The sequence below is a fragment of the Cystoisospora suis genome (assembly GCF_002600585.1).
Source record: "Cystoisospora suis strain Wien I chromosome Unknown contig_3158, whole genome shotgun sequence".
Lineage (NCBI taxonomy): Eukaryota > Apicomplexa > Conoidasida > Eucoccidiorida > Sarcocystidae > Cystoisospora > Cystoisospora suis.
The window spans coordinates 18471-44278 of record NW_027155953.1 but is presented as its reverse complement, the minus strand read 5'-3'; the positions used below and the strand labels follow the sequence as shown (position 1 = coordinate 44278).

The 25808-nt window shown below is 46.0% G+C and overlaps 2 protein-coding genes across 2 annotated transcripts; one reads left to right on the top strand and one right to left on the bottom strand.

Annotated features, from left to right (window-relative positions):
* Window positions 1–486: 486 nt before the first annotated feature.
* On the top strand, window positions 487–25808 carry CSUI_006301 (trna methyl transferase; the record flags this gene model as incomplete). The annotated part of the gene is made up of 14 exons (XM_068066464.1): window positions 487–3929; window positions 4765–5110; window positions 6605–7378; window positions 9473–9535; window positions 13774–13820; window positions 14981–15931; window positions 17025–17641; window positions 18280–18418; window positions 19938–20625; window positions 21591–22258; window positions 22764–22882; window positions 23699–23776; window positions 24770–24913; window positions 25691–25808. Coding segments are annotated over 2 exons (3789 nt in total), but the record flags the coding sequence as incomplete, so codon positions are not given.
* Window positions 9282–12232, bottom strand: CSUI_006302 (ribosomal protein rpl4). Its single transcript, XM_068066465.1, has 2 exons — window positions 11818–12232; window positions 9282–10806 (listed from the first exon to the last, which is right to left on the bottom strand). Exon 2 carries the CDS (start codon window positions 10605–10607, stop codon window positions 9486–9488), a length of 1122 nt encoding a protein of 373 aa, XP_067921562.1. The 5' UTR covers window positions 10608–10806; window positions 11818–12232; the 3' UTR covers window positions 9282–9485.

Here is a 25808-nt window from a genome sequence, read left to right as displayed (position 1 = left end):
TCTTTCTTGTGTTGCGATTGGCACACCTTCACCTCAATGGATCATCCTCATCAGCATCGTGTTCTCTTGTTATCACGTTCGGGTGTATGTACACCTCGTCACCTCTTCACAGTAGGTCTAGGCAATCAGACCCCCAGTCCATTAGATTCAGTATGTCTGCGTGCCTTATGTAAGTAAACGGTGAAGTCCCTAGTTACTCCTTTGATTGCCTCCTTATCTGAGGTGTAGATACACTGGACATTGTCGGTGTAGTGGGTCTTTCGAAAGAAGACTTCTCAGGTGTATACACACCTGAATCCCTTGGGTGTAGGCTTTTTCTTGGCTCTTGTTTCCCATGTTCTTTTCCATCTTGTTGTCGACAAAACAAGCCTAAGTTACTTCTTCCTTCATGTTGGTTCAATGACCTATCTTTCGGTCTTGAAGAAAAAAGAGAGAAAAAGAGAGGTTGTCGAATGTTAAGAAATCTCTTTCTTTAAATTCTCCCCGATGCATGCTGCGGTTCTTCAGTCCACTGCGCTTCCTATCGTTCTTTTATCTCTCTTGGTTTATGTGTTTGTACGAAGGTTCTCTTTTTCTTTTTCTTTTTATGTTATTCTCCACGTGCTTCTCAGTCTCTCGGTCTCTGTGATCGGTCTTGAACTGACTAAGCGACTTTTTCATCATGATTGTTCGGGTGTACATACACCTCGGCGACCTTCTACTCCCTTTGTTCAGATACAAAGACAATCACAGAATTTGATTTCTCCTTCTTTCTTTCATTCTTCTCGTCGTCATTTGTCTCCATCCTATACTACCTCCTCATCTTTGATCTCTTCTTCTTCGTCATCTCCTTCTATCCTCTCTTTTTCGTCTTCATTCTCTCAAAGTAGGCTTCCGACGCACAGCCAGTTTCTGACGCCTTCACTAAGTGACCCCCTTCGTGGTAGACAGTCTCCTAGCGTGTGTAAGAATCTTTTCTTTCTTTCATCCTTTCCTTCGTGGGTTCATAAGCGAGTGTCTCGCGTCGCTTCGTTCTCTCCCTGTTCCTCTTCCTCTTCTTCATCTTCTTCTCCCTCTCACCTCCACAAAAGAGTTTTGTCGTCACCTTCCTTCTTCTTTGAAAGCAACCGGAAAGGAGGTGTCTATACACTAGAGAAACGTCGCTCCTCCTCTCGGCAACTGCCATCATTCTCTAGAATAATACAGAAAACTCCTGAGAATAAACCGTCTCAATCTTATTCTTTTATATCTCATCCCTTTATCTCTCTTCAGCCTTTCTTCACATCCTTCTTGTCTCCCTTGATCGCATGTAAAACTTCTTCTTCCTCTTCTTCGCCTCCTCGACATTCCTTCGTGACCCACAAACCACACCAGACTCAGAACGTCAGCATCTCCCAAGGAATAGTCTCTCTGTCTCTCTCTCCACGGCCTGTGTTCTTCTTCGGCACTGTCTTTTTATCTCATCCACATCTTCCTCGGCATCGGATCCCTACTCCTCCCTCTTATAAGGAATGTACAAGAGCCTCCACCCAACTGCTTACGTCCTCTATTACGCCTTCTTCACAAGATGGTCACTATCTAGTACAACACGTAAATGAGAAGAGTGAAAGTTCTACAGAAAGAAAACCTTTTCCTCCTCGACTTCTTCGTCTTCTACAAGCTTTACGAGATCAACGTACAGTTAAAGAATGCTTAGATTTACTTCTCTCTTATGGGTCTCGCCTTCCAAAGCCGGGGGAGGACAGAGGGAGAGGTTTCTCTTCTCTCTCTTCATCGGTTTCCCAGAGGAAAGAGGAAAGAATAGAAAGAAGCGATGAAAAGGATGGTCGTCAAAACACTATTACCTTGTCTACGTTAGAGGAAGGGACTGCGTCTAATAGAAATGAAAAGACGTTACTTTCTTCTTCTTCTTCTTGTGACTCCTCATGGTGGATAGAACGTATAGATAGCTGTTCTGCTTTTGTGCTTCTTAATGTACAGCTCTTACCGTATCCGTATAGAAGGGCCCACGATGAAGACCAAAAGAAAGAGAAGAAGAGAGAAGAAGAAGAGAAAGCAACCGTAGAGAGAGAGGATTCCTCATGTGTGAAAGAGGATGAGAAGGAAGAGGAAGATTTGACGAAAGAAGAAGAAAAAGACGACCGTACAGAATGTGGTCCATTGAATGGAGTAGAAAGGCAAGAGGAGAGATGTCAACAAGAAGAAAAAGAAGGTGAGGACGGACGTGACTATCGAGAAGCGAAGAAAAGACAGGGGATCTTTGAAGAGTTGGACAAAGTGCCTAGACGATCGTTTCTCTCCCCTGTGACAGATGAAGAAGAAGATGAAGATATCAGATGTTTGACAGCTCAGCAACCACGGAAACCCAAGGTGTATGTACACCTGAAGAGTTGGTCAGATTCAGCTTTGTTGCGTGGTTGGCTGTATATTCTCCAAGAGGGCTTGAGTAATACGGAGCATTCAGCTGAGGAAGTTTTAGAGTTAGAGGTCAAAGAAGTTCTGAAAGCTGCCGGAATCACTCCGCAATCACACCATCAGGTTCAAGCAGACAATCGAATCTCGGGTGTACGTACAGTCGCTAACGAATCTTTTCCTAAAAGCAGCATCACCATTCCTGAAGACGTAGAACCTTGGGTACGTCAAGCAAAGCAATGGAAAGGGAAAGGATTATCTTCACGGAAAGACTTCTCTTCTCTCCTCATTAACGCGCCTTTTCTTTCAAGCGAAGAGAAAAAGACCGAGAAACAAGACCTCTCCATGTTAACACCAGGCAGAATAGAAGTTGAAGAAGAAGAACAAGGAGAGAATAAGGAAACAAATTCTTCGGCTGAAGATCTCGCTGAAGGATTTGAAGAAAGAGAGGAACAGAAGGAAGGAGTTGAGAAAGGCCAGATCAGGACGGACAGAGGGCAGCGCGAGGGGAGTGGACAAACGAAGAAAGGGGAAGACGAAAGACACGAAGAAGATGAAAGAGATCATAAAGAAGATCTAAAGCAAGAGGACATTCGCAGATTGTTACTCCCAATAGGTTTTGTCCCGGTATTCAAGTCTATACAACGAGAAGTTCACAGACAGCTTGCTGATCTTTCAGGTGTACGTACACCATCTAACCCAGTATGTAGGTTAGCAGCAGGAGTTGTGGATGAGCCCACAAATGATGGAAACGCCGATGCTTCATCGGGTGTTCCTTCATCACACCATGTGAAGTCGTCGACATCTCCTCTCGTCAAGACATATCCTTCATCTTCTTCTTCTATCCTTTCATCTCCCTCTTCGTCTTTCTCTCCTTCTTCATCTTGTTCATCTGTTTCTCGGTCCTCTGTCCTTCGTCGTTTTAGATTTCCATTGCCCAGGGTATCTACGCCGTCAAAAGGACATGGGAGAGAAGAAGTCGCAGTCCTGTTAAGCGGAGGGGTTGATTCTTCTGTCTCTCTCCGTCTCTTACAGGAACAAGGTTATCGTGTACGTGCCTACTTCATTAAGATCTGGTTACCTGAGGAGCTTCTTCTCCTTCGTCGTATACAAGGAGAACACCGCTCAACGCCAAGACACTTCACCCGCTCTTCTTCTTCTTTCTCTCTGTCTAAGGACGGACAACCCTTTCCTGTGGCTATGAAAGCCAACCAAAGAAACGAAGGACAACTCGTCAAGGAAGAAGGAGAAAACGTAGAAGCGATCGATGAGGAGGAGAAGAAGACACAGGAGAGCTGCTGCTCGGTTTCGCGAGATAAGAGAGAAGAAGAGGAGAGAAGACAAACGACACCTATGATGATGAATGTAGAAGATAGGAGTCGCCATTCGAGGAGTAGAGAAAGAATATGTGGTGTATGGGAGAAGGATTATCAGTCGGCTAAAGATGTTTGTGATCAATTGAATGTCCGTTTAAACGTCCTTCCTCTTCAAGAAGCTTATTGGGATAGAGTTGTCCATCAAATGTTGAAAGATGCCAAGTACGTTCCTCTTATTAGCAGAGATAGATAGATAAAAGATAGATGCTTAAAGGTAGATTGATTAAAGGTAGATAGATAGATTAAAGGTAGGTAGATAGACTGCGTAGCCATCGGTCGGCTTATATACGGTCTGGTGTCTCTCTTCTTCTTTTTGTGTCCGTGAAGGTGTGTACTTTTTCTTCTCCTTCTCCTGGTTGTTTGCTAATATCGTGTTTTCTTCCACTATACGTATTGAACCAGCCACCAGCTCTGTATGTCTCGGCATGAAAAGCAGAATGAAGAAGAAGCACAGAGGGTTTAGGGACTAATACGCCTATACGGCAGTCCATGTGTACGAACGGATCCGCATGTATCTGTATGCGTATACATACATCTATAGGTACCCGTACATGGGCGAAAGTAGTGATTCGTCGTATATGATGTACATTGCAAGAATGTATGTACGTCCCTACCTGTGCAAGTGGACACATCTATGTGCATGTAGATAAGTCAGGATAGGGGGGTACGCATCGAGAGTCTCCATGGGAGTTCTACCTCATATGAGTAGCTAGCTAGCTACCTAGCTGTACACGTGTATACTGCGTGCCCACAAACGCCTATGTATCCACCTAATAGAAGGGGCGTATACATATATTTATGTATATATAAATATGAGCTTTTCTATCTCTATCCACATACGTGCATCTATACGTATGTATATGTGAGAAGAAGAGTGAGGAGATCAGATTCGTATGTCTTGATGGAAATTCGTGTGCAGTTTCTGTTGCAACATCGCTTTCATCCAAGCCCATGCATGCAGTAGCACGCCCTGGAATCTTTTGTATTGTTGTTATAGAAGCGGCTTAACTCCCAACCCAGACTGGTGGTGTAATAAGCGGGTGAAGTTCGGAAGGTTTGTAGATCTCCTTGATAGTCAAGATCAGGCATTTCTTGATCTTCCTTCCATCGCATCTGGCCATTACGCTCGCGTTCTTGATGACGGGGACATACAAAAAGAGGATGAAGAAGAAGAAGAAGGAAGGGCGCCCAGACCACCAGGAGGGAGAGAAAGTACGAGAAGAAGAAGGCGCCTATTTCGAGGAAAAGATCCGAGGAAAGATCAGTCTTATTTCTTGAGTGGATTGACAGCTCAGCAGCTTTCAAGGCTCATCACACCTGTCGGCAATCTTCATAAGTTTGAGGTATAAATTCCTTCTCATTCGTTGTTCTCCTCAGCTCCTATCTTCGGGGGTCTCTCTTTCTATCACTTTTTTCGCTGCCTCCTCTGGTATTTTTCTTACGATCTCACCGAGGCGACGTACACGCACACCTGCTAAGGTATGCATGTAGAGAAAGATGACCCCCTTCAGGAGACTTTATAGTGTGTGTATAGAAGGAGGTGTGTTCTTCATATATATACCGAGAGAGGGAGAGAAAGAAAGTCATACACCAAGGGTATCCCTCCATCGATTGAAGATAGATAGATTAAAGATAGATAGATAGATAGAGAAGCAGGCCTCTAGCTGTGTTTGGAGCTGTTGGTGCTTTGTATTGTTTTCGTCGAGCGGAGATTGGAGGTGTTTTCCTCTAGGTTATCGGATTTTCTTTTTGTTCATCTCTTGGTTTTTGTTATTCTGTAAGACGAAGAAAGAAGTCTCTTGCTGTCCTGTCTTTCAACTCTTTTGGATTGCCCCAGGTGCGACAGCTGGCACTGGACTTTGATCTCCCTACAGCAAGGCGTCCCGATAGTCAAGGCCTTTGTTTCCTGGGAGAGATTTCTCTGTCGTCTTTCTTCCAACACCATTTAGGAGAATCTCTTGGAGCTGTTCTTCACTTTCCCTCATGCGTTCAGGTAGGTGTACATACGGGGTTGTGGAATTACACCATAGGACAGAAGAAAGGGATTACTCCTTGTATTGATGTAAAGAGGCTAAGGAAAGGCGAGCAGCATGTCTGTCGCCATCTCGATCCACCCCAAGCACAGAGTCACTCCAGACGCGAAGAACGCTGTAGACACTATTATCGTTCAAAACCGGCTTCAAGTCGACAAGAAAAGAGAAAACAAGGAGAAGATGATGAAGCTTTGGAAGGGAGATATCTTGATGAAAACATCAGCACGAAGGGAGGCTCTCAAGATTCGAGTGTACATACACTCCAACAGCAGAACGACAAACGAGATTGTCGACCTCCTCCTAGTACTACATCAGATGGTCAAGAACAGAGATATAGCGGTAAAAAGACCAGTGAGGTTCTTAGTGAAAGGGAAAAGACTAAAGAAGGAAGGAAAGAAAAAGACGAGCACAAAGGAGAAATAACTCTTAGCGAGGAAAGAGAGAAAACACCCGGTGTGACAGTAGGGGTACTCCAACAGCCTCAGGGTATTACGAAGAGTCATGAGAAAGCTGAATTTGAGTGGCGCCGAGAAGAAGAGAAAGAGACGATGAAAGGAGAGGAGGAAAGTGAAAAAGGATCTGGTGGTCTTGATAAAGATTGTTTTCTCCAAAGATTCTCACATACACTGGATAGAATGGGAAAGAGACACTACGGCTCTGGCCCGACGCGTCGAAGTCTGACAGGACGTTGGATTGTCGTCGGGAAACATCCACCGTCAAATACGTTGTTTATCGTAAGTGAAGAAGAAATGAAAGCAGCAATCGAATATGCTGAAGGCTATCAGTATGATATCGATACCCTCTTAGCCTTGTCCGCGACATCGGGAGGTGTCTATACACCTGAGAAAAACAATGTGCTTTCACTCGGTCCATCACAAGCTGCTACTTTAGCTTTACTCTTATCGTTACAACAGAAATTTCTCCTCATTGAAGACATCCGTTGGATACATGGACCTCCACGGCCTCTTCCCCTAGCGTCGATTGCTTCCATAGATCAGAAATGCCCCCGTACAAACACACCGGAGCTTGCTAGCACCCGTCTCTTATCTCCTCACATAGACAGGAGAACTGGTGAAGATGAAGAAGATCCATCATCTTTGGTCCGAAGTGAAGAGGAAGATAATGCTTTCTTACGATGGATCTCGTCAAGAAACGGACGCACGAGCAATGCCGAATGTCCTCGTGTCTTTGATGTCCAAGTACGACATGCAGGAGGCAGTGTATGTACAGCTATCCATAGAAAAGCACGAGTTCTGTTTCTTCCTCCTTCTTCTTCTTCATACCATTCAGAAAGTACAAGAAAGAGTAGCGACTACGGGGGTTTTTATAGAACAAGAGACATCCATGGGAAAGAGATCTCCCCAAGCGAGTCTCAAAGTAGAATCTCGCCTGAGGAAGGAGGACCCCGACTAGAACACGGAGAAGGGAAGAGGAATGGAAAGGATGACGATGAAGAAGAGAGCAGCGAGAGCAGTTGGAAAGCATTCGTAGAACTGACGACGCCGGATAGCGGCCTAGCACCAGGACAGATCGCTGCTATATATAAGGGAGACGAATGCCTGGGCGCTGGCCACATTAGTAAGCGACAAGGCCAGATAGGTATTGAGATTCTTATGAAGTCTTTCGGACTTCTTTAACAAGCATTTTCTTCTATTGATTTCTTTGTTATATCATTCCCCATCTGTCTCTCTTTCATCGGTAGTGCTTCTCTTAGGTACAACACCAGATGTCGTTTCACTACAGTTCATAGATGCCCGCAGGTTTTTCTATGAAGGAGTCAAGAGAAAAATGACTTGTACTCTTTCATCTTTATCGATTTCGTGCTACTTCTTCTCGTATCACCCCTCAATCAATTTTAGGATTGCTGTGTTTGGTCGCGAGGTCTTCAATAGAGATTTGCGTAGGCGTTAGCTAGAAAAGAATGAAGCCGAGAGTGGCAGAAAGAACTATGGGGGAGGACTACGACTGATGTAAAAATTATGTCAGGAAGAGTGAGAGGGCGGAGAAGAGAGAATGAAAAGAAGATACTTTGCTTGAGAAAGGAGTGAGAAACACCAGAAGAGAGGAGACCAAGACGACTACACGTATCCATTTGAAAGCTCTTGGAAAAGTTCTTCAAAGACAGGTTGATCTCCCCAAGTGTCCATTTCGATAGCGTCACAGCTCTTATATGGCAAGAACTCCGAGGATTTTTCTCTTTCCTGACTCTGTTCTCTTTATTTCTTTCTGCGCTTGCATGTGTGGGTCTCTTGACGTGCACACTTGGCTTCGTATCTTGATCATCATTCCAACTAAAGGAAGAAGATTCTCTTTTCGGGGCTTTTGTTTCTTCCGTTCGTTGTTCCTCATCCATACAGAAGATTTCGCGCCGTAATGAAGAAGACAGCATCTACTTTCTTGGCTTTCGAAAACATATATACATAGTGGGGTGGGTATGATGTATTAGAGATGCTCATGGGAGTTGCCGGGCTCGTCTATCTAGCCAGGGATAAGAATCAGAAAGAAGCCACCATCATAGCTCCCATAGCGGGGAGACGTCTTCCACATCATGAAGGACTTCTCCTCCCCTTCTCTGTAAGTACTGGCGCTTGTGTTGTCTCGTAGCCGACACTTCACTGTTCTCTTTCCTTCTCCTCTTCACGTTCTCACGAAGGCACCCTCATATGATGATAAAACGAACGCGGAGGGGCTACGTAGTATGAAACGGGAGAGTCGTTGGCTTTTCTGAAAGCTACGATTAGGAAGGTGTCCGCGCCCCTCAGGTATAATAAGAGGGGAAACAACTGATGTGGCTACACACACTCACGAATCCGTCACGTCATAGGATTTCATTGCTTAGTGTTGAGAGGTCATGCGTCGTTCACTTTCTCTTCTCTCCGGTTAAGACATGTTTCTTTTAATCTGAGAACAAACGTGGCTGGAGATGTGCAGCCGACAAACGAAAGTCCCTCCTCGCGGAGGCCGAACCTTCAACAGCTTTCTTTCCATCAGTCACCCATCCACCTAGAAGAACATACGTATACATGCATGTGTATCTGTGGTGCACTTCCTAGCCAAGGTTGAATGACGGCTCGTACGTGGAATCCAAAGTTTGTGTAGATCACCTACCCACGTGTTGCTAGATGGCAGATGAATGCCGTCGATCTATCCGTTGGAGAGAAGCGAGAGACTCCATGGCAAAGTGGTCTTTCCCCCCCCTCCTGCTACCGAAGCGCCAGTCGCAGGCAGAAATCCAGTGGTCTTCATGTTACCCCATATTCTGCATGTGGTGTCCTCTGTGCGTATTATCTCGAAGTCGTCGAGACAGACAGAGAAGCACAACGTGGAGGTATCGTCGCTTCCACACCACACCTCTCTACCTGATATGAAGCGAGCGCTCTATCTCACGTGCATAGAAGCCGCTAACGAGTAGCAGTAGGTAAAGTCCCATCTGTCACTTGATTAGACGCCGACAGTTCATTCATTCAGTCTAGGCATTCATTGCATGCACAGAGAGACGATAGATAAACAAACCACACTGAAGAAGACCCCGGCAGAGACATCCTTCATAGATGGCATATGATTGAAGTTGTTTTCTCCCCCTCTTCTCCGTTTTGACTTGCTTTCTTCCACTAAGTTATCCGCTTGATGAATCTCTCCTTCTCTCCTGTCGGTTCCTTTTCTTGTTTCCAGTCCTTCCTTCTCTTTACTCGTCTCCAGCGCTAGCTTCAGCAATGGCTCCAGCTTCCTCAGCACGTCTGCGAGCGGCCGCCTCGAGTTCCTGGGCCATCTTATCAGAGAAGGCCTTGCGGATTTCCGCAGCGAAGGCATGGGCAGCCTTGCGATGTTGTTTGTGTTCCTTGCGTGTCGCCATCTTCTTTCTCAAGACCAATTCACGCTGGCGTGTTCCTTCCTTCTGAGAGAGACGAGCAAGCGTCTTCAGGTTCGATGCGGCCGGGTTGACACGGCACAAGACTGCGTGATTGGTCAAGAGGTTCTTCTTCTGGGTTCTCTTCTTCTGTGGTGGTTTCTTGGCTGGACGCACGACAGATTGGATTTCCTCCGAGTTGATAATTCGACTCAGGTCCGCGTTCGTCATAAGAGGACGAGGGAGATGATAACCCTTCTTTAGGGCCGAGGTACCATGACCTGTATGTCTTCCGAAGAGATTCTGAAGACGCTTGAAGGCAGGAGCTGTCCATAAGCAAAGACGGCCTAGAGTTCCACCTGGAGCTAACTGCAAGAGATTCAGTCTATCTACATGACAGAGTTCAACACCAGGGAGATTCCGGAAAGCTCTTGTAATGCCACTATCATCTTCATAGATGACGAGTGGGCCTCTACGTAGATGGTGTCGACGTCCACGCATCTTTCCTTTGCCTGCTCTCAATTTCTTTGCGGCTAAACGGAGTCTCTCCAGTTCAGCTCCACATCCGAAAGTCTTCAAGATCTGCAGAGCTTCACGTGTCTTGGTGATCTTCTCAATCTTCTCGCTCACGACAAGAGGCAACTCAGGAACTTCGTCAATACGGTGTCCACGCGCCATCACCAGAGCTGGTAATCCCGTAGCTGCAACAGCTGAAGCGACTGCATGTCTCTTCTGAGTCACATTCACCTTTCTATGCCATCTTCTCCATGTCTTGTTCGGGTTAAACATGCCACCTCCCCGGCACATGTTGCCGAAGGCTGCCTGTCCGGCACGATGGGTACCTCCACCTGGGACACGAGGAATACGAGCAACAGCACGGCCTGTCCCCCACGACTCGGCGCTTGTCTGGTACCCCGCGTTTGGAGCTACAGCGTACGGCTGACGTCGATTCTTCGCCATGTTGGTATGGACGAATCGAACCAAGTCAGGACGGAGGGGGGAGAGGAANNGAGGAAGACCGAGGGGAGCAAGGAGCTCCCGGAAACGGTCCCATCCTCCGGCTTATAAACAGATACAATCGGACGTGCTGTTGCCATTGTTGATGAAGCCGACGACCACACACCAAGAAGCAGACGAGGAAAAGAGAGAAGGAATCGACCTGAAAAGGCAAGGACACGCAACACAAAAAGGGAACTCCGGTAGACTACCAGAAAGGGGAAGTGAAGGGGAACCATAGCGGGACACGGAAGTGGGTGGAGATTGGTCCGATGGAGAGCCGGGAGAATAGCTCGTAAAAAGACAGTGAGGACGATTGCACATACGTAGCAAGGACTCCAGAAATGTCCAACCTGTCACTACACACGTGCCGTCTCGAGCCGCCCCTCGGCTCCATTCTTGAGCAGCGAGTGCATGCAAACGCAAGAAAGAAACCGGGGTGGAGGTCATGAACACTGGTTTTGCCTGGAGATTTCCTTATATTCTTGATAAGGACGCGAATGCTACAAACGGCAGGATCTCACGATGTATATATGGTTTGAGTCATAAGNNGTCGCCCCGAACTTTATCTTCCCACTATTAGACAGGGGGCCTCCAAGCAGGAGAGATCACAACGAGGGAGTACGAGTGGGGAAGACAATAGAGCTACACTCGCCGAGAAACAGAGAAACCGAGAACGTGATCAACGTCCTAGCCTCGCGTGACTCCTCGCTGAAAGCCAAGATAGGCTGCCTACCCTATACACACCCGCCCCCGCAGGGGACAAGATGAAAAGTGAGTGACTTTTGGTAGTCCAAGGACAGAGAACTGGAGAGAGATAGATCAAACATAACAACGAATGGAGAGAAAGGAGAGTTGGAGAACTTGGGCGTTGTAGAGAGCCCAGCCAAGCATCACGCGATCACACAGGGCCTCTCTGTTGGATGAATCACGGTGGCGCAGACGACCGCAGCGACACATCGCAAAGAAGTAGAGCGGGGATGCGAAGTCCGCCATACAAACGTGTGACTTGAGAAGAAGGGAGAGGCAAGTTTGCATTGCTAACTAGAGATCTAGAGGGTGCAAAAACATATGAGAAAACACAAAGAGGACAGCCTTGTTCTTGAGTAATACGGGGGAGTTGATGTGGGGAGATCGCCTGATTTATAGCCACAGTACTAGTAGGCTAACTTACCGTGAGATTCCAAAGGAAGCCGATCTTCTCCAGAAGACACCTCAAAAAGAAAACAAACACAAACAAGTAAACAGAGATAAACAGAGGAAGACAGTCAAGACTTCCTTGTCACGTTCAAACATCTTTCGTTCCGGTCCCAAACGGAGAGACCCCCTCGTTCTTCCCTTGTTGTACGCCACTATCGACCGTGTCACCACAACCCTCTCCGGTGTACATACACTTGGCATTGCTCTTGTACCGGCGCTCGTCCTTACTAGCAAAATTCCTCGTGCATAAGCACCTGGTTCTTTTTCAATAAGCCGGTGTGGTGGTTCTTATCTAGCGGTACCGTACTCTTTGGTACATGCTGCTTCTTTCCGTCCGGACCCTCATCGCAGCAGATGCGAAAAGACGCACTGGGAGAGCCACAGCGGCCCTCCGGCCCTTCCTGGGATGTCGTATGCTATAGCGTAGTACCCGCCTCAGACTGCTGGTGTTGGGCCCAGGGAGAAAAGCCCCGTCCGTCGTCTCTGCGCTTCTGTCATTCATCCTTTACATGCAGTGAGGTGGTGGTGGACTTTGCCGTTGGGGGGAGCGAATTCAGCTAGGAAGGAAGCATCCGACAGAAGGACTAAGAGCGCAAGAAAAAATCGGTCTTGGTTCTACTTCTCCTTGCTTTCTTTTCTACTTCTGCGAAGCCGGATGGGCCTCTTTTCTCCTCCGTAGTCTCTTCTCCATCTTGAAATTGTCAAGTTTTTCTCCCCAATTAACAACTTTATCGATCGAAACATGCCGGGTCGGTTCTTCTAGGGAAGAGACGTCGCCCATGTATATCTAAAAAGGGGAAACGTTTCCTTGTTCCTGCCGTGTGCGGCGGTCTGCAGCAAGCGAAGAGCTCTTTCGAGGGTGCTCTGGATCGCTTTCTTATCGGATGCATCTTGGTCTCTCAAGTTCTCTTGTTTTCTGTCGAAGGGACAGACCCTGCTCTTCTATACTATGTCTGCGCCTTAAACTCCGCGAAAATGTCGCCCTTTCTTTTCCCTTGTGGCTGACATTTCCTTTCGTTCACATCCTCTGCCGGTCACCCAATGACACGTCTCTGCAGCAGCCGCCGAAAACGGGACTTCGGTTCTTTTCAAACCCGCCTCCTGCGGGGGGTTCCCGTCTTATGCAGCCTTCCCGTGTTCCTTGCGTGAGTTTGTAATTTCTCGTTCATCTCTCTGAAGGAAGAAGAAGATTCACAACTTCTCCAGTCGTGAGTGAGGGTTTTCTCGTTATTACCCTTTTCCGTTTCCCTACCTCCGACCCCACGAGGAGGGTCTTGCTTGGTCTGCTCCCATCAGCCTACATCAACATCTCCCCAGTGCATGCAATTCGTTTGGCCTTGTTCTTTTTACTATGCGACAACGACGAAAACTTGGGACTTCTTTCCCCCCTTTCATGCTTCTTCATCGGTTTTAGTAGCTCAAGTTAGACACATCTCGTTTGATCGCGTGTCTTTTTGTGCTAACCGCTCCAGGCGTCTTACTGTATCGCCAAGGACGATCTCAGTGAGCCTCACTTCTTTCCTTGTCTATCTGTTCGTAATGGATAAGAAAAGAGAATGCTTCTCTTTTCTTTGGTGAACCACCTTTTCTCCTGAAGCTTCTCCGTCTCCATACAGCCACGTCAACCTCTTCAGGTTGCGGATTCTGTTTCGAATTTGTCCCGTGCCTTCCGTTGTCTTGGCTTCCTGGTATCTTCATCCTATTTCATGTCTTTCTTTCTACTTCGTCTCTTTCCTGTCTTTCTTGCTGCTGATTCGCCACAGGGGAAAATGAATCTATCGAGAATCTTTGCTCCTCTCACTTCTCCCTGCTAAGCCAGAGAGGTAGGGGTGTCGATGACACTCCAGAGCCGCCGATCACGATGACGCGGACGGACGTTTTCTTTCTTTCCTCGAGCTTCTCTGTTTCCCTTCTTCTCTTGAGTTTGTAGAAAGAACGTCTAAGCTAATGAAGAACTCTTTCGTCTTTCGCATGCAAGTGCGATGATTTCCTTCGGGCAGTCTTTCTCATCTTAGTCATCTCGTCTCTCTCCATCTCCTCAGTCAGAACCGGGCCCGCACAGAATATTCCTTCTATCAATCCTCTTTGCCGTCCCTCCCGCCCGTGTCTCTTGTGATTCCTTGTCCACTCTAAATCATCATGTAACCCTTTTTCTCTGTCTTTCTCTCTCTAGTCAGGACGGTGTTTCTCTACACGTTGTTTTCCTTACCTGGGTCCGGTCCTTATCTTAGCCAATCAGAAGCTCTCCAGCCCCGCCGTCTCCAGAAGCAGAAGAGAGAAGAGTCCTACCCCCTGCTTGCTGGCGCAGTCTCTTCCTTCATAGACACCCTAGTCTTCATCGTGTGAGGAATGAATAGCATAATAGATTAGGGAGGAACTCTAGGGCCATGTAGGAGATCTCTTCTTCTTCTTGTCTCTGAAGTGTCTGGCCATGAAATTTAGTTGCTTTTTTCTTCTTTAGGAACCTTCCGCCTTTGTATTATCTATCTATATCTCTACTATCTATTTCGGCGGCCTTCTCTCTTTGTGTGTGTATCTTTTCATCCTCTCTAACTCAGTGGCGGCGTTTTCTTCTTTAACCTTTCGTATATCTATACAGATGTCCCCTCTCTGTCTTTCTTTTGACGTCCTCAGTTAGTGACAAAGGGTTGCTTCTTCAGGCACGGACCAGTACATAGCGGGCTATGTCTATCTTCTTCTGTATACATCCTCGTCAGGTCCTTCCACTGCACGTACACCTCACATTCCCGTCAAATCAGAGTTGGGCGTGCTTCTTATGAAGGAGGAAGATGGTGACGACGTTCTTCATTGGTTTCTCTCACACATATCATCTTTCTCTCTTTTCTTTTCGAAGCCATAAGCAGTCTCGTCTCCTCTCATCTGAACAGCAGGGCGACTTGCTTCCTGTCTCTACGGTCTCCTTTCTACGCTTCAAAAGTTTTCTTGCATCACACTAGACCTAAGATCCCCGACATAGGTGATAGATGGCTATGAACGCATCCCCAGTCTATCTCCATATGGTACCGGGTTCCTTTTTTCTCCTTTACACTTCTTCCTTCTTTATCAATCTACCCGTCTATCTCTCTTTCTTGGTTAACGTCCTTTTCTTCTTTCTTTTCTTATTGTTCCTCTGAAAGGACAGAGAAAGAAAGGAAGAGATCGAAGAAGAGGAAGGCAGAGAAGAGAGAAGGGACTTTTTCATAAGAAAGATGAGGATACACTTATCTTCGGATGAAGTGAATCTTTTGATTCACAGGTATTTGTTAGAGAATGGTTTTCTCCATTCAGCTTTTTCTTTCTCTACCGAAGCTTCCATTCCGAAGAATCCTTTTCATGTGGCTCACGCGGAGAAACTTCCTCCTAATGCTCTAGTCACCCTTCTCCAGAAAGCTCTTCTCTTCATCTACATTGAGTATCATACGGAAGATGAAACAGGTAAAGCCATTCCATGCGAAGAGACGTTCTCTTTCTTCAAACGTCATGAATGTTGGTATAGAAGGAGAGAAGGCTCAGGCGATGAAGCCGCCGCCGCCGCTGCCGCCTCTTCTTCCTCCTATGCAGGGGGACTGAGCTCTTCCTCGAATCTGTCGTTCTCCCCCCCTTCTTCTTCTTCTTCAGGTGTCAGCTTCAGTACACAATTGATCAACATTCACTCCTCATCTTCTGACCAGCACCCTCCTTCTCAGAGTCTTCCACTGGGAAGAACAGGGGGAAGCAGTCATCTTCCTTCTCATAGTACGACGTCTTCTTCTTCGTCTAACTCAGATGATCATCTATGGCACCAGAGCGCCGCCACGCCTACTACTGCTACTACAGCGGGGGGAGGAGGAAATAGAGGTGGTCTTCAGCATCAACATAGTCAGTTAGGTCCATCAGGAGAAGTTCGAGAAGATCTAGCTTCTTCTTCAATTCCAGATGAGTCAAGTCATGCAGGAGGGATAGGAAGCACCAGTCATATGATAAGAGGAGGCACGAAAAGAATGTTAGTTGCCGGAGGAGGAGGAGGTCCAGGGGGGTACCATCATCATCCGTCGTCTTCATCGCGAGGGGGTGGCGGCAGTGGGAGTCATAAAGGAAAGAAAAGAGTGGTAGGAAGAACCTCTCAACGTCTTATGACTTGATCTTTCTACTTATCTCTATCAGGTGTCCTCTGGTGTGTGTGTCGATACACATGACGGCAGAATGATGAGGGGGGGGGGTCCTGTGTGTAGATGAACAACTCCTATGTCGAGGATACAGGAAGGATGCTTGAGTTTATGTACTTGTTTCTTGTCATGTATGTACGCACAACATCTCCCGGAGAGAAAGGGAAGATGCATTTGTAGAGAGATAGGTAGAGAGGTTGAAGAAAGATAGGCAGATAGATGGCTGGATAGGTATATATTCCTGTTTGTCGTAGTTCCCCTGCATGCAGGCCGGGTGCTATGTGGAGGATTCATAGATATACAGACCACTTAGGATCATGCCTTCCACGAGGGTAAATAGCTTACTTCCTCAGTCTTTCGAGTCTTTTCCATCAACACATGGAACTTCCACCTTGACTCGGCTAGACTCAGCAGGAGGGGATAGAAGCGAATGAGTCTTACATTCCTGTCGAAATGGCTGGCCGTTGTTCTTCACAACTACAAAGGAAGGATGTATTTGGCCGCTCTTTTTGTATAGAACGATTTCTAGGTTCGGCTTATATTGGGGGTCACCACGTGTGAGATCTTCGTTATTCTTTTCCAGTTGAAGCAAAAGAAACGAAACACTGCCAGTTCACTCACGACGTGCAGATGACGACATGTAGAGGATACTAATCAACCCTCCTGAAAGAAGAAGTGATCCGTGGATGTCCTTTTCACTATCGTCTTTCTTTCTTCCTCATGTTGATCTATGCAGATGTATCTTTCCTTGTATGGATGGGATGACTATTATGTCTATACAGAATACCCTTAAACACATAGACATCTGCCTATGTCGATGCCTGGGCTTTACCCCTGCCGTTTTCACGGGTGTCAGCAACGCAATCGCGGGGGATGCTGGTTTGTCGGTCTCTCTCTTCACGTCGATAGAAGGAAAACAGAGGACATCTCTTTTTCTCTTTCATTCCCTTCCCTTCCCTCTTTGTCGTTCTTACACTCGTCTCTCCTCCCCTCTATATGTTTATTGACATTGTGTGTATGCGGGATTCTTATTTAGAGACTCAACTATCGGTCGGGAGGAGCCGGGACAGGAACAGGTGATCCATCCGCTTCATCTTCAGCAGGTCCAACCGATCCGTCAGGTTCTTCTTCTTCTTCAGGGGGAGGAGGTCCTAGTCATCCTAACAGTCATCTTCCTCACACTACCTTATCATCATCATCATCGTCTGGCACGAGTAGGAGTACAGAGAATAGCTATAGTCACAACTCGACTGAGCCAACTTCTCAGCCATCTTCATCCCCGTCTTCTATAGGGATAGGAGGTTTCAGGGGTGGTGGCAATGCGTCAGCTGAAGAAGAAGAAGAAGGAGACAAGGGGACGGAACGAGAGCAACCACAAGGACAACAGGAAGGCGAGATGCCAAGCGGTGAAGGTGTCTATTCACCCTTGATGAGTCGCCCGGGAGAGGAGGAGTTTGAAGAAGAGATTCTCGTCATTCCTCGTCGTCATCTTCCATCAGGAACCAATCAGATGGCTACAGGAGATGTAGGCAGTGGAGAAGAAAAAGTTCGTCTGAAGAATTACTTGAGATTGATAGCTATACCTCAGGAAGTCACAGAGGCTGGGGCTCTATCAGAGTGGAGTCCCGTAGATACTCAGCTTCTCATCACCAAGTAAGCCGAAAGAAACAAAAAAAGAGCTTATCTCTCTTTCTCAATCTCTCCTTGCCGCGAGCTCTATCCATATCGACAGATAGATAGATAGATAGACAGGTACATACAGGTCTAGAGATGATCGGATCACCTGTCTTCAGAACAATGGTCCAGTCTATCTATTCATCTCTCTTCAGTCTGCTGTCTCTAATGCAGCTATCTTCTATCTGTAGGCTGTCTACCTTTATCTACTCTCTCTTTTTCTTTGTCGGTCTACAAACCGCTGATCGAATCTTGAATGCTTTTTCACTTGTAAAGACATAGATAGGTAGATGTCCATGGCGATGTATGTCGGTCGATAGCGGTATGTAACGACAGATACGCCCTCCTCACAAAAGAACCTCGATGTTATATCACAGCAGTCTTCCCTGGTGTCTTTGCATATAAATGGATGACAATGGGGAAGTCGACCGCTTTCTTTCGATCAGCCCTCTTGAAGACCTCAGGTCGGTGGCTTCAGTAGACAGATACACCGATGATAGCAGGTTCGTCCCCCTTTTCGTTGTTGTTTCTGCTCATGTGGTTCTTTCTTCTTTCTCTTTTCTTCTGTCCTTTTTTTCTCTTCACTTATCTTTTCTTCCCCGTTCTTCTGTTTGCAGTTTTGCAGCAGGGAGCCCGTGGTTGTATCGATTGCCCTCTCAGCGCGTCGATGGTCCGGGTGTCTTGTCACCTGTCAGAGAGCTAGCTGGACCTCGAACGCAGGATGGTGTTAATCCTGGATCTTCGGCCCACTGGAAGGTATGGCTGTATGTCTCGATGTCTACCATGTATCAAACGTACACATACTGCTTGCATGCGTTTCTCTATTAATGTAGTCTTCGCCGGCGATTTCATGTACTCACCTATAATACTGTCCGTTGCGTATGTATCCATGAATGTATGTATGATGTTTCTGTGTATGTATGGAGGTATGAATATGAATATGTAGGTATCAGCTTGTATGGAAGGATGAATATGCATGTAGGCATGGGTGTTTCATGAATGGATGCATGTATACATGTACAGGTATGAAGGAATGTATGTTGTACCTATGTATATATGCATATATGGATATATATGTGTCTGTCTATGTATGTAGGAGTTCATTCTCTCTCACTCTTGTTCCTCTGTGTGTCTATTATCGTGGTGTATACTCACAAAGCACAAGCATACTCTCCCGCTCGTCAAGAGCTTTTCTATTTCTCTACAATAGAACCTTCGCTGAGATACACGGGTCTACCAAGGCTCCTAGACACTTCTTGAGAAGGCATCAGGTGTGTTCGGATACACCATACATCCAGTATCTACATAAACACATGCATCCTTTCTACCCATGTGTACAGATACATAGATACATATCCATATATATCTTCTATATATCTCTATAGCAACCGCAGTAGACACCGAATATAGGGACAACCCTCCTTTTACGTCTTCATCCATTCATGTGCTGTCTTCTATGTACATATATATATCTATATAGAGAGAGAGAGAGACAATTAGATACGTTTCTTTATAAGGACAGGGTAAGCAGAGTTCTCGATACTTCCGGAGATAACGTGGATCAGAGCTGCTTGTCTTTTCTCGACAATCCCTCTTCTTTTTCATCGCATGAAAGGTGACTAGCGAGCTAACCAACTATGTACTCTCGCCGCCCTCTCGGCTTGTCAGCAGCAATAATAGCGGTCAATCTTTTCTCATCTCTAGGAGACGCTCGAAGTTTCTCGTGCGCTGTCTGTCGATACTCCTTCATTAACTTGATGGACGCCGTCACCGTGTCTAAGTCCATCCCTTCCCCCTCTATCTACTGGACTTCCATATGTATAAGATAGATAGAACCGCGTGCTGTGACGTGCCTGCGGCGTCAGATTTTCAGACCTTCTCTAGGGGCCTTCAAAGCGGGGTGTGTAAGAGCGGTCTCGTTTGTCTCAGGTGTACGTACAGGGACAAAACGTCCTCTTGCCTTTTTTGCGTCTGTATGTTTTTTCTTTGTGTACATGTGAAGCCTCTATGTCTTCCTTCTCTGTGTGTTTACATACATATGCTGTATCCATAGACAGATCCGGAAGCCCATACAGTGTAGGGGTAGAGGGGTGATCTCCCTCTATTCTTGAGTATCTACTCATGCAGTGTGTCTATACACCGTGATATTTGCATTCTTCTCTTCCTTTTCTTCTCTTCTTTCCCTCACCATCTTTCTTTCTTTCCTTCTTTGTCTCCCCCTTTTTTCCTTCCTTCCTTTTTCTCTGTCTCCTTTCTTTTTCTCTCCATTGCATAGAATGACGGCGAGCTTTTAGCAACAGGATATGAATCGGGGCATGTGTGTATTTGGAATCCCTATGAAGCTGCAAGTCCTCATGATACCCAGAGTCGCTCCCATGGCTCCAAACATACGGCCTCTCCAACCTCCTCAACTTCTTTCTTAGCTTGTCTTTCTGTAAGCCGGACGTCAGTCATTTGTATGAGCTTCTCTCTTGGAGGGAGATACCTGGCGGCTGCGGCCGCGGATGGGACGGTGGTTATATGGGAGATAAGAAAGAGAAGAAGCCCTCTACGTCGAGGGAAGGAAGGAGAAGAAGTAGGAGAGAGAGATGGAGAAGACCTCTCATCAGATGGGGGGAGAAAAAGAGAGAATACAGACAAAGATGATCGTCGTCATGATAGTGATACAAGTGCCATCAGATCTCCTAGTGGTGAAGAAGGAGTTCATAAAAGAACGGCAAAGAAAGATGAGGGGACTCTCTCTTCTTTTTCTTCCTCCTCGTCAGCTAGTTGTTTTCGGAGTAGTTCAACTCTGCCTGGTGGTGCCGCTGCTGAGGCAGTAGGAGGAAAGGGGGGAGCAGGAGGAGGAGGAGGAGAAGAGAAGAAGAAGTGTGGAGTTCAAGCAAATCAAATAGACAAAGATAGAAAAGTTCAGTCGTCATATGTCTTCGATTTCGATAAGATACATGCATACAAACATCGAGGTACAGAGAAAGAAGGAGACGTTGCCTCCTTTACATCACATGTTGTGACTTTTCTCAGTTAGCTGAAGGGAGGAGTGACGCGGTAGTACTTCTTTTCGCACCAAAACACGTCGCTTTCTTTCTCAAGCCACTACACGTCTATCTCCTATCTCTCACGTATATTAATCCCTAACAGAGAAAAAAACGGTACGTGCATAGGCGGAGAGAGATAGATCATAGATGGATAGATAGATTGACAGATCTGATAGATAGACAGATAGATAGCCCGACATTATGAACTCCCATTATAGCCGCAGTAGTAGTAGTAGGCAGAGTTGGAGTGAGGCGTATCCAGACATGCAGGGGACGTGTTCGGGCATACTTCCACATACATATTCATATACACGCCGTTAGGTTTAAGTCAAGATCACTATGTCTGTCTGTACATACACCACGACTCAAGAGTGAATAAACAGATCTCCTCTTAAATGAGCATCCTGCTATACAGGAAAAGAGCAGATTTTAACGGCTATGCTTCTACATGTGATTTGCGGGATAGATACATAGCTCCAAGACGGGTGGATAGATAGACAGATAGATAGCTCTCCATCGAGGAACGATCGATTCCCTAAGATAGGTAGGTATATAGATAAATATGCTTTGCCTGACGTCTTTTTTCTCTCTCTCCAGCTTCCAGTATTGTGGGGTTCAGACCTTCGCAAGATTGAAGGGGCCGCCTTCTTCTTCTGTTTTCTCTCTTAAGAAAGTCTGTGTTCCTTCTCTCCAATTTGGTGCTACTGCTGTATAAGAGATCTGTATCTCTCTTCTGCTCTCTTTCTCTGTGTCTTGTGTTGTTTTGAGAGGCCCTCTCGTTTCTCTAATTCATGGTTCTCGATGACCTTGTTTCTTCTTATCTTCATCTATGTCTTCAGTCTCTCTGCCTCCTGCTCCTTGAAGGCTTTTGCGTTTCGTGCTTTGTCTTGCAGGAGGAGTGATTGACGTGGACTGGTGTGGCGATTCTCTCCTGGCTAGCGGTTCTATTGATGGATGTATTGTAATAACGGATTTCACGAATCAGGTTGTTTATACACTTCCTCTCGGGTCTTCTTCACTACCTTTCTCCGCTTTCTCATCTTCTCTTTCTCTCTCTTTCTCTTCTTCGTCTTCTTCATCTTCTTCGCTTCCCCCTGTCAAGAGAGAAGAAGACAAGCTCTCATCCTCTTCAAGAGGGGCCTCCGGAGAGAAAGGAAGCGAAGACGCCTCTTCCTTACCCCTCTTTCCTTCTGCTGATGTCTTAGCATCTCTCCGAAGGGCAACTTCACCGACTCTTGGAAACTCTCATAGAGCTCAGCATAACGGTGGTCGTAGTCATCACGATAAAGACCAGCAAGCACAAAGAGAAGGTGAAGGAGGAGGAGGAGACGAAGAAGAAGAAGAACAACAACAACATCAAGAAGCAAAAGAACGAGAGAAGGCGCGTTGTCAGAGTCACAATGGAACTACGTCTTCTTCTTCTTTTTCTTCTTCAGCATCTTCCGGGGATGCAGGGTCGTCACCGTCATCTTCTGCGCCATGTGAGGCAGAAGTCGCATCTCTTCGCTGGAATAAGGAAGGACAGTATCTAGCTATCGTCGATTCTTCTTCTGTTGTCAAGGTAAGAGAAGATGTGCAGTAAAGGAAATAGACAACTGCTCTAGAATCGCAAAGAGAGAGAGAGAAAAAAGAAGAAGTCATTCGCATGCTTTCATTCATTATCTGTCTCAGCCGCACAACCGTTTCGCCACAGGCACCGTCGCTCCATCCTCGAGAAGCAGTTCTCGACCCAGAGAGAGAGAGAGAGAGCTTTCGAGGGCTTACCCAGGGGGGTGTACGTACGTATGGCGCTGATAGATCTTCGTTTCGTGGGATGTGTCAGCACGGCATCATTCAAGGTGTTTGCAAAGAGACGTCACTCTGCCGATGTGCTTCTTTGCAGGCCTGTCTGTTTTGAAGCACATCGGAAGTGAAGAAAAGAGGCAGGCCGTCTTTTCGCCTTCTGTGTAGTGTGGTGTATGGTGATGGGTCATTTTGTACATGTTGCGGGGATTGAGAGGAAATCTAAGCATCGCTTTCTCCTATTCGGTGTTTCCTTAAGCATTGCTGTTGGGATGCATTCTCAGCTATGGCGACGTGACGATCCTCAGGGACGCCTTATTGAGCTGTCTGTACACCTCGAGCCTGTCATTAAAGCTGAATGGCGGGATGGAGGACCGGACGATGATGAATGCTTCCTCATCACGTAAGAACTAAAGACAAGAGACGACAATACAACATTCTCCTCCTCATCTTCTCATCTGTCATCTATCTATCTATCTATCTTTCATGGAAACCTGATTTGGAGTAGTATCTCTCTCCCCTGTCAAACAGGCATCTCCTGACCTCCGTGTTCTTCTTCACCGGCTTCGCAGTCACAGTGTGTTTCCTCATAGATAGATAGATAGATTAAAGATAGATAGATAGATAAATATCGCATGCCCGTATGTATGAATATGTCTGAACCTGTACGGACTCCTCCAATCCTTCCGACTAGATAGATAGATTGAAGATAGATAGATAGAAAGATCGAAGATAGATGAATGGGGGACGGAGACCAATGACTTGTTAAACAACACGTACAGAAGTTTCTCTTTTGTTTCTTTCATCTTCAGTCTTACATCTCTCATGCTTCCTCTACATGTAGATCTCCATTCATGAACGCCTTTGTATCGACCCGAACCGTTTATCGAAGAAAGTACAGTGTGTTGTCATCTAGAGCCTTACATCGATATCTCTATAGATCTCTACTCAACTCATAGAGATACCCTTCATCCTATCAATGAGTGTATCTATCTCTCCATCTGACTGCGTATCGTAGAACAAACGTTTGCATGCAGTCCCGCTATATTATCAAGCAGGTGAAGAATTCTCCAAGTGAAATAATAAGAGAAACAACCCAAGGGATAACAGAAAGAGTGAGAAAGAAAGAAAGAGTGAGAAAGAAGGAAACACTTATGTGTGTATCGTTCTTTTTGTCGCAAGTCGTGACGGCGTTGTGTATGATTCTCTATGTCGGTAGGGTTGCTATGGATCGTCAGTTACTCATGTGGGACGTCATGAAGTCGACAAGGGAACCCGTTAAAAGTCTGGTGTATAGGTAAGGGCGACAACAAAGAAGGAGAGGATGACTGTGGTAGTGATCATGAAGAGAAGAGTCTTCTGTTTGCTGCTGCTGCCGCTTATTCTTGTGGAGCAGAAAGAATTTTCTCTCTAGATTCAAAGAGAGAGAGAGAGAGAGAATACGGAGGCGATCTTCTCCTCTCCCTCTTGGTTGTCAGAGAGTGCTCGGAATTGTGTCATTCATGTCGCATACCAACAGTTGAGGAAGTACAAGATGAATTGCGTCTTAGCCATAGGTGAAGTCGGTTTAGGAATGTGTAGCCTAAGAGTATTCTTCGATCATTTTGAAGTTGGTGGCACTAGACCGTGTTAGTTCTGTTTATATCTTCTGTGTATGTACAGACGATAGACTGTTTGGAGTGGCGGGGATTGTCAGGCTGTCTGGTTTCCGTTTCTAGGGGTGTATCGAGGAGTTTTCTGTAGAGACACCTACCCAATCTTCCTGCTCTTTAGACAACAGCAACAAGCACATGCGACAACGAGGGTTATGTGTGGGATAGCTTCCTCTCGTCCATACAGACTGCCCCTGCTGTGGAGGAAATGTAGATAGGAACTGTCACAAGAAGCATGGGCATGATGAAGTGTCGATATCTCAGAGAGATAGGTAGTAGAATCTATTTGTCTGTCTGTCTCTATATATCTATCATCTATATTCACTCTATGGCTCTATATATCTCTGTCTTCATCTCTTCGTTCTCATCATGTCCGTATAGATGTGGGGATCTATGTGTGCTTTGTGTATGCATGTATATGAAGCATGTGATTCATATATATCTATATATATATATATATCTATATATATATATGTTTGTGTATGTTATTGTGTTTGTCTATGATGTACGTATCCATATGAGCTGAAGGAATGACCACCACTGTTTACCTCATTCCTGACTGAGTTTTCTTCATAAGTGTCTTCATCATGTGATATGAGAATGTGTGTTCTTTCTTTCTCTCTTTCTTCCTGCCTCAGCTATCCCCCGACGTCGATGAGAATAAGTGGAGATGGAAGTCGCCTAGCTGTAGCGACATATGACAGTGCTATACATATCTATGCTTTACCTCGGTTGGTTGAGGTCACTTCACTCCTCGATTCAGGCATGGTAATTCCTCACATGTAAGCCCACTCTTTAACTTCCTAGGATCGTCTTCCCAGGAGGGGGGGAGGGGATTATTCAAATGTTTATCGCCGTGTAGGTAGAGAGAGAGAGATATGTACACGGGTGGATGTTTAGGTATACACATGGGGTTGCACATGATACATATGCCCTTGATTGCTGTATAGAAGTCCAGGTAGTTAGCATTGTAGTAGTGGAAGGAATAGAAGAAGTCATGAAGGAGGGAACGTCTACATGTGGAATGTTTGCTGCATACATCATTCTACTGTCTCCAAACACTACCACCATCACCACTACTACTGCTAGTACGACTACGATGACTAGGGACGACGGCTAGTATTGCTAGTGCTAGGACGGCTAGTTGCAGGGGATAGGGGGGGTGAGGGAGTAGTTTGAATCATCATTAGTATTAGAGGATGCATAGGTGTGTATGTATGCGTGTGAATGTGTATGGAGACAGACGTGTAGGTGTGTAGGCACATATATGTTTGAGTATGGATATAGATATTTGTGTCAGATACCATCTATAGTCGGTCGCTCTTGTCACGTACACCTGTCTACGAGGAAACACCAGAAAAACTAACGTGGTAGTGCTGTCGTTCGGAGCTAGATAGATAGACTAAAGAAGAATGATAGAGAGTTTAAAGATAGATAGATAGATGGGTAGATTAATGATTGATAGATAGATTAAAGATAGATAGATAGATGTGTGGCTTCTTGAGTATGCTATGTTTGTATCTTGTGTGTATGTGTGTGTGTGTTTGCCTATTGTTCAGATCATGGCAGAGTGGGAATGAGAGTTTAGCTTATAACGTCTTCAATATGGGCCGAACCATCGTAGCTAACATTGAAGATCTTCTTCTCCCATGCACTAGAAAACCGACAAGCACCTCT

Excerpts from the sequence above, each read along its gene's own strand:
- CSUI_006302 (XM_068066465.1), bottom strand. The coding sequence starts at position 10,607 with ATGGCGAAGAATCGACGTCAGCCGTACGCTGTAGCTCCAAACGCGGGG.